This window comes from Magnolia sinica, chromosome 13, assembly GCF_029962835.1.
Source record: "Magnolia sinica isolate HGM2019 chromosome 13, MsV1, whole genome shotgun sequence".
In the NCBI taxonomy this organism is placed as follows: Eukaryota; Viridiplantae; Streptophyta; class Magnoliopsida; order Magnoliales; family Magnoliaceae; genus Magnolia; species Magnolia sinica.
Genome location: NC_080585.1, coordinates 39,458,880 through 39,468,016, shown reverse-complemented (window position 1 = coordinate 39,468,016; position 9,137 = coordinate 39,458,880). Strand labels below are relative to the sequence as shown.

Below are 9,137 nucleotides of genomic sequence, written 5' to 3'. Positions count from 1 at the left end.
AACGTACAAGAGAGCACCAACTTCAGTGTTGTATTGAAGGGGCAAAGTTCTGTGGGCCCTAAATTTCTTAGGTCCATTGCGTGGCCATTTCGAGCGCCAAATCCACCTCATTTTTAGGTGCATACCCCAAAAATGAGCTGGAAAAACAGATGAACGGGGTTGATTTCTCACAAACATTAAGATGAGCCCAACAAATGGTAAGATTTAGGTATGCAGGAAAATCAACGTCCATCAATAGCAAGTGAGAGGTTTGACGGATCCTTACTCTCTCGCTCGGGTAGTAGACTCTCAGGAGTTTCAACACCGGGTCAAGGGTTCGAGTATCCACAGGAGACTGAAACCTGTACGTAATCAGAAACTAATTAGAACTAGAACTAGATTAAGATGAAATCTAAATCGAATGATTTTGAGGAATAATAGTGAAATACTAATATAAAACTTAAGGAATTTAGATGAAGGAAACTAGGGATTCGGAGGATCCACTTGTAGAGATCGGGGAGATCTTATGACTGCTTCAAGATTAATTTAAATTAAACTGAACTTTCCCTGATATAATTTTAAAGAGATGAAAGGTATATGAATTAGAATGGATTCCATCACCAAACCATGCCCAGGAGACAAAGCAAACAACAGAATTAAACTAATTACCAACCAATCAACAATGCATGAAGGTTAGGAAGGATACCGTCATCCAACCATGCCCATGAGACGATGGTGAACAACAGGGCTTCCTGACGTCATAAACATCAAAAGGAGGAAGAAATACTCAAAGCCATCGCAGATCTATTGTAATTTCAGTCACAACAAACCATTAAAAAAAACTGAAAGTATTCATTTTAATTGAACTAAAATCAACATCAGTCAGTCTAGCATAAATCAAAGGCATAGAGTCAGTCCCATCACGCCACAAGCTTCACCTCTTAGCCCCAGCTAAGAGGTTTAGCCGACCATGATTGGCTAAATCCAAAATAAACAAAAAGAAGAAGAAAAGAAAAAGAAAAACCCAAAAAAAACTAAAAGTATTCATTTTAATTGAACTAAAATCAACATCAGTTAGTCTAGCATAAATCAAAGGCATAGGGTCAGTCCCATCACGCCACAAGCTTCACCTCTTAGCCCCAGCTAAGAGGTTTAGCCGACCATGATTGGCTAAATCCAAAATAAAAAAGAAGAAGAAAAGAAAAAGAAAAACCCAAATAACTCTCCCCCTCTCTCTGCTCACGTCCAGCCATAGATCCCTGTAAAATTTTTCCTCCTATTCTCAAGCTCCTTGCCTTTTATAATAATAGAAAGGTCAATGGAAGAAAGTGTTCTCTCGCAGCTCGTTCGCAACAAAACTGGACTCCAGAATACGCAGGACTGTGCGTAAATCAACTTACGCTGATTGATTGGTGGGGCCTATTATTGAAGTTAACGGAGAAATCCACTCCGTTCATTGGAATCACAAGGAAAAATCACTTAGAGATAGCTAGTTTTAGACTGCTGATGACGTGGCCTTCTTACTGGTACAGTTCACCGTCCGTCTTCCATTTGGATGAATAAAAACTGATCTCCACTGTCTTCTAAGATTCGGCCATCTAGGCTCGGATGAGAGGGACCTTGGGCTCTTAATGGACGGTCCAGATCCGACCAATGAAGTATGGTGGTGGCCCACAAGATTCGCCTGACAGAGCCTGCGCGTTCAGCGCTGTGATGGTCGGTGGACTCACAATTGATGTCGGTTAAAAAATCCATACCAATCGTTGAACTTTACTCGAAAAAATAATTGGAAATGGCTAATTTTTTATTAGAATCGGTGTGGCCTACGACGTTTTCTATTCTGCCATCCATTCTGTGATTGACGGTGCTCTTACATGCTTACATTTGCATGAGTCCGAAGAGAAAGCTTGGAGATGGTCACGACTCCCCTCTGGAGCAAATGGACGGCTCAGATCATTCAAAGGAGCAAGGGGTGGGCCCCATTGAGTGAAACCGGCGGACCCACGTCCGCCACTGTGAGAATGTTCTGATTTGAGAAGAAGAGTCGGTCAGCGCTTGCTGACCGACTTTTGGATGTTTGGTGCATGCCCGGTGCACCTGCATACCTTGTACATGCACTACATGTATGGGTCCCACAAAGATGTTTGTGAGAAATCTACTCCGTTCATCCATTCTGCCATATCATTTAAGGCGTTGAGTCAAAAATTGAGGCATATCCAGATATCATGTGGGCCCAAAATCGATGGTTTATGGGCTGATTTATTCGTTGGGCCACTTCTACTGGGATCCAATGGCTGAAATTTGACGTGTACAGTTAATTTATGGTCCTCAAGCCATGTATGGAGTTTCGAGCTGAACAAATGGTGGGAACTCGTAATCTTGCTTAGGTCCATTGCGTGGCCATTTCGAGGGCCAGATCTACTCATTTTTAGGTGCATACCCCAAAAATGAGCTGGAAAAACAGATGAACGGGGTTGATTTCTCACAAACATCAAGATGAACCCAACAAATGGTAAGATTTAGGCATGCAGGACCATCAACGTCCATCAATAGCAAGCGAGAGGTTTGACGGACCCTTACTCTCTCGCTCAGGTAATAGACTCTCAGGAGTTTCAACCCCCGGTCAAGGGTTCGAGTATCCATAGGAGGCGAAATTCCACTATGGCGTATGTGTGGGGGTGTGTGTGCGTGTGTTAAAAAAAAAAAAAGAAGCCAGAGGTTTGATGGACATGAGGGGGAGGGTTGGTCAACCTAGGTGGGGCCCACCATGTTGTATGTAACAAATCTAATCCATCCATATGTTTTTCCACCTCATTTAAGGATATGAATAAAAAAACGAGGCCGATCTTAAGCTCAAGTGGGCCAAACAAACATAAAAATTTGAGAATTAAACACCCATCGTTAAAATATTCATCAGGCCACAGGATAATTTTTTTTTACTAATCCACCCTCTCCTTCTGCTTTTCTGCTCATTTTATGAGTTGTTCCTAAACATGAGGCGGATACCAAGCTCTAGTGGGCCACACAGTAGATTAAGTCCTGGGGTTGTTCGACCATGGGGTCCACAATGATGTTTGTGACCAATCCACTCCGTCCATATGTTCTGCCACCTCATGTCAGGGCATTGGACAAAAAATGAGACTGATCAAGAGCTCAAATAGATCACACGAACATGAAACAGTTGGGATTAAAAGCTCACCGTTAAAAAAACTCGTTGAGTTATAGGATGTTTGCCACAAATTCACCCCTACCATCTGTTTTTCCAGCTCATTTTTTTCCATGGACCAAAAAATGAGGCCAATACCAAGCCCCAGTGGGCCAATACCAAGCGTTCATATCGAACTGTGAAAATTGCTAGCGGATTCTCGGAAATAGTTTAAAGGTGGGGGGTTTCCGGTCCATAGCTCAAAGGACAGGCGGCTATACAAGAAAAGCCCAAGGACATGCAAGATTTTAGATTTTCAAGTTTTATACTGTGTGTGTGGGCCTGCCTAGTCCCAGCCCATTGAAACCCCTATGAGCCAATAGGTCCAAGCCCTGTCCAAAGCCCAGTTAGGCTCCTTGGGCAAACGGCTTTTTCCATGGAACATTATTCCATATTTAGCACAAGCATCTCTTTTTGGGCCACCAATGGAAGGGTTAGGATCTTCTAATCCAGGAAAAACAATGGAGCCATCAGATTAACAGTCCAGATCATTGAAGCATGAACCCCACTTGTATATAACGGGCATTGAGTGACCCTACCGATCTGATGCCTTAGGACGCTCTGATTCCCTTGCAAGCCAATGGGTCGGACATTTTGGGAATCAAGGGTCCACCAATTGCTATTTGGGCAACTGGGGTTAGAGGTAGCAACTCCAATAGAATCGGACGGCCAGGAATATATCCATTTGTGGGGCCCTTTCTCTTAGAGATCTCGCTATCTACCACTTGGCCTATAAAAAAAAGTAATCTTTTTGAATAAAGTCAGTTGATTAGGACAAATTGTACGAGTGGTCTACATGTAGATTCAATCCAAACCGTCCATATCATCAGACGAGTCATCGATTGTTCACAACACGAAAACGCTGCTGATTGGATGGTTAAAACTGTCCAATTGGCGTTCATAAAATGAAGGGTAGAATGTAAAGAGATCAACGGTTCAAATTCATTAAACGAATATCTAGTATTCGGTTGTTAGGATTATTTGATCAATCTGATTTCGGGGCGAAACCCCGTGTGCGCTGGGGTGTACCATTTAGACGGCTACGATTGAAGTACATATGTTGCAATTGACAGTGACTGTGGTCATGCCTACGGACGGCCATGATTAATCAGTCTAATTTTATAAGGAATTCGTGAGACGTGCTATATCCACTTGAATCGAACGTTGGATAAAGCATCAAACGTGGTGACTCAAATGAGGGCCCCGGGCCGAACACGCGTGTGAGAGATCTGGACGGATGGCATACATGTCAGAGATCTGGTCCATCCATCACGTAGAGAGCCCCATATACAAAAATCGGGGTACTCTACGCATTAAGTGGGCCCGGCTAAGTACGGTAAATTTCGACGGTTGGACTTCTATTTTCCAATCACCCATTTTTATCATGCCAGTTTGAGCTGCCTGATGAGTGGCTCAATATTATTTTTGGTCCATGAGACGTTCACATTATACCCCACCTGATGAATGGGCCGGATTTCTGACACGTGCTCCATTCATCTGAATCTCCCACACGTGTTCCACCCCTGAGATGGGAAGAGAGGATTAGGTGTTATCCAGGTAACACGTTAATGGGTGTTACCCTTAATGCGGGGCCTTCCTTGATAATGTGTTGTATATCCACGCCGTCCATACGTTTACCCAGATCATTTTAGGATGTTATAACGAAAATTAAGTAAATAAAAATCATAGGTGGGCCAGCTACAGACGGGTTGCGGTAGGACGCAATCCGCATCCCATCGTAAGGTTTTTTTGGTGTTTATTTTCCATCCAACCCGTTAATAATGTAAATAATACCTGGATGGAGGGACTTTTGTGGCCTTAAAATATTTTTAATGGTCATTCATCACTTTTCCTAGTGGTGTGGTCCACCTGAGATTTTGATATTCTTAAAGTTTTGCGTAGCATTCTAATATGAGATGGAAAAACAGAATGACGGCGTGGATATACAAAAAATACAATTATATGGGTCCCAAGCGATTAGGATAACACCCACTAAGGTGTTACCCGGGTAACAGCTGATCCGCTTCCCCTCACATGAGGGACCCCCCCTCATGGAATCGCGAAGAAAGAATAACCAATCCAAAACCAGTTGTTATCGTGCGTGGCTATCGGACCAGATTCCTCCAACCCATGTTGATGTTTGGAGGAATGATGACCGTCTGATCATACAAGTCGCATCACGATCTGACGGTGATTATTCCATTTCACGCTCAGGATCTTATTTCGATTCCCTTTAAAAGTGTACTTGCCCGAATGCACCATACACGCAGCGCAAGTGCCAAACCGGCACGTGTGCAATATCTGAGCCTTGCGTATGGTGTGTCCCATCTCACAGATGACCTGATATGAAAATCAGTCCATCCAAATGATCAGGCAGATCGTTCCAATGATCCGGTGCGTCCCACCTGATCCTTCATCCTGTATTGGACACACGGCAGCTAGATCTGTGGATCCAGACCGTCCATCTACATGTTACCTTCTGTATGGTAGCCTTTGATCGGACGGCCAAAATGATAACTTATTCAACAATTAACACAATGGCTAGGATTGGTCAATAAACGAACCCACCATGTGGACGGCCAGGATCCGCTCCCCATCTGACGCGTGTCTGGTATTGGGCAATGATCGATCGCAATTGATCAGAATCATGGTTTTAAGACTCCGACGAGTCTGATGCGACTGGTCCGAGTTGACTCAGATTCTCAGACCCAATGGAAGCGGATTGGCTGGTGTACCACACACCACCTATCTGGCTGGTGTGGGTACGTGTCGTGCGAAGACGAGCGCTGCTGCTCCTCCAGCTCCGAGTTGTACGAACGGTTCAAAGGCCATCAAGTTAAAATGATGTATTTATTATATCCAAACCGTTCATCCATTTGTTCGAGATCATTTTAGAGCATGAACCTAGAATTGATTCATATCCAATGCTTAAGTGGACCACACCACAAATAGCAGTGGGACAATAATTCTCACCGTTAAAACATTCGTATGGCCCACCATAACTTTTATTTTCCATCCAATGTTTTAGTAAGGTCACAAAGAAAAAATAATAATAATAATATTGATCCAAATACTTATGTGACCCCCTAAAGGGTTTCAATGGTAGACATTCAATTCCCCACTGCTTTTTGCAGTGTGGTCCACTACATCTTTGGATCTATCTTATTTTTTGTATCAACCCTTACGACTAGCTCAACAAATGGAAGAACGGTTGGGATATAACATATACTTCATGATGGGACCCACAGAACTTGGTGACGTCAACACACCAGCCAGGTCGGGTTGATTCGCCCCGATTAGGCGAGTCATGACTCGACTCAGGGCCGAACCCATCTGGTCGACTCACCGAGTCTTTTAACCATGGTAAGAACTCAGAATCGTCTGACGACTATAAATTCGAGGTGAGAGAGAGCGTTGGCGTTGCAACGGAGATGGCTGAGATGGTTTCTTGTACGTGCATGGACGGCGAGTGCATGGACATGAGCTGGGGCAACCAAAGGCTCCAAAGCCTATCCGAGCAACTTCGATCGTACAATTCTGTGGGCACACCATGGCCTGTGGCCAAGCAAGAGGCTGACGAGAATGATGGACGGGTTGTTTTGCATCAGAGTGTCAATGAATCTACGGCTGAGAGGTCTCACATATCTGATGGTGATAGATCAAGGGAGAGGCGGGCCGCCGTTCTCATCTGCCTATTCGAAGGCGATCAAGGAGAGCTACGTGTCATCCTGACACAGCGATCATACAATCTAACCACACATCCGGGTATGTACGATTCTTTCTTGATCATTTCATTTTAGAATCCTGATTATGTGAAATTATTTAAAAATGGGAGTGGGACTGGCACAATTGCACTCGTGGCTTACAAGTTCTAACATGTGTATGAGATCCTAGCCGTTCAATAAGTGGGTCCCACTATTGCTTCCCTGCAAGAAATCACGCCCCTCTGATGGTCCACACATATGTTCAATGTGGACAGCCAGCAGAAATCGCCTTCATCTGTTTTATGCGACACCTGAGCTCTTCATGGCCCACCATAATGTATATGTTAGATCCACACCGTACATCAGTGATAACCCATATGTTCACCGTACATTCAGAAGATAAGCCTGATTTAGAAAAGTAAGATGGCAAGATTAATTGAACTATGCAATGTGGTCCACCTGAGATATGAATTAGGCTGATTTTTGTATATTTCCTTCATCCTTATAATTCATACCTGATGAACGGGTTTGATGAAAAATACACATCATAATAGCACCATACACAAACCTATAGTTGGTGTCCCACCCCATCATTTCTTTTGTTGTGGCACACCAGAGTCGTAGATCTGGCTAAATTTTCTCTCCGGTGGTCCAACACCAAGGAATGCACCTGATGATTGGAGTGGATTTCAGAAATACAACATGGTGGACCCCAGAGAGCTTGGGTGATTTAATAGCTGCATAAAAAAGATGGTGTACACAGTTTGGAAACCAGGTGAGTCGACCCAGGGACTTGACTGAGTCAACCGGACCCATGTATGGTGTACTCGATGAGCGGATTGACCTGATATCCGTGCGGGGGCATCCGCATGGTGGGGCCCACGCAATTAGCGACTTGGATCTTGGGTGCACGACAGGTGGGCCACAAGGTTCAAAAAATCGAGTTTTAATCATATCAATACTGTTTGAACGTAGGGGAAGTAGCATTGCCTGGTGGGAAGATGGAGGAAGGAGATGTAGATGACTCGGCAACCGCACTGAGAGAAAGCATGGAAGAGATCGGCTTGGATCCTTCTCTTGTTCAAGTAGTAGCATTGCTTGAACCTTTTATTTCCAAGGTTGGCCGTGGTTGCACCATCTTTTTATATGGGTTTGTTTTACCTACGTGGCAGTGATCACCAGCATGCATCCCACCTTGGGCCCACTTCTAGAGATGTTCTGATTATCACAACCGTGCATGTTCGTGTGCATGGTTCAAAAACCTGGTAGATATTTCTCAGTGGCTCGGCTGAAAATCTCGCCGGGTCGAGTTGACTCGGTCAAGTCACCACATTTTAGAACAATGATTTGAATCCACATGGACCACGAATCAACGGTCAAGTTCATAGTTTGTGATCATTGAATCATAGACCATATAGAACAGTACCCAGAACATGAACGTCGTGTTAGAACATTTCTAAATTTTGGGCCCCACGCAGCGACACTTGCTGATGATTGTAAATGACAATACGTTCTGATGAATTTTTTTTTAAATTTTTAAATTTTTAAATTTTAATTTTAATTTTAATTTTAATTTTTTATTTTTTATTTGGTATAAAATGGCCCTTTGGACGACTAAGAATGGTATTTTTATTCTGAACCAGCACCTTTTAAGGGTTATACCAGTGGTGGGTCTACTTGCAAACAAGAATGAGTTCAAGACTCTTCTAAACACTGATGAAGTACAAGCCATTTTCGACGTTCCACTGGAGATGTTTCTTAAGGTAATCCACTTATAAGGAAAAGGTACTATACGCTCAACTGTATGTTACCTTCCATACGGTCAAGAGCTGCCACTATGCTAGCAGTCGGATGACGAAAGTTTCAAAGGAACGGTGAGATTTTATAGGGAGAATGGTGAGATTTTATAGGTGAGTGGAGAAATAAAACCGGTGAAATCGGCTCTCTCTCTCTCTCATGTATATTTCCTACGAAAAGCCTCTGCATGAAGGTCCTGCCCTAGAAACCAAGGTACAGCTTACCGTGGGGTTTTTTGAGAAATCCATCCCGTCCATCTGTTTTTCTCATATCATTTTAAGTTATGATCCAAAAAATGAGTCAGGTCCAGGGATCAAGTGGACCACAAGTTGGGGATTGAACATCCACCATTAAAAACTTCTTAGGAGATGAAGAATTTTCAGATCAATCTGATAGTTGTGTTTTCACTTCATCCACATCTACATGACCTTTTGAATAGGTTGGATGGTAAA

At 43.4% G+C, this 9,137-nt stretch overlaps 1 protein-coding gene across 1 annotated transcript; it reads left to right on the top strand.

The window, feature by feature from the left end:
• The first annotated feature begins 6,594 nt into the window (after positions 1-6,594).
• On the top strand, positions 6,595-8,666 carry LOC131224238 (nudix hydrolase 15, mitochondrial-like). The gene is made up of 3 exons (XM_058219774.1): positions 6,595-6,949; positions 7,864-8,006; positions 8,532-8,666. Exons 1-3 carry the CDS (start codon positions 6,616-6,618, stop codon positions 8,664-8,666), a joined length of 612 nt encoding a protein of 203 aa, XP_058075757.1. The 5' UTR covers positions 6,595-6,615.
• The last annotated feature ends 471 nt before the right edge of the window (positions 8,667-9,137 follow it).

Bases quoted from the DNA above. Each gene is read 5' to 3' on its own strand.
- LOC131224238 (XM_058219774.1), top strand. From the start codon at position 6,616: ATGGCTGAGATGGTTTCTTGTACGTGCATGGACGGCGAGTGCATGGAC. The intron at 6,950-7,863 runs GTATGTACGATT...GTTTGAACGTAG, and splicing joins CAATCTAACCACACATCCGG to GGGAAGTAGCATTGCCTGGT. The intron at 8,007-8,531 runs GTTGGCCGTGGT...ATTCTGAACCAG, and splicing joins TTGAACCTTTTATTTCCAAG to CACCTTTTAAGGGTTATACC.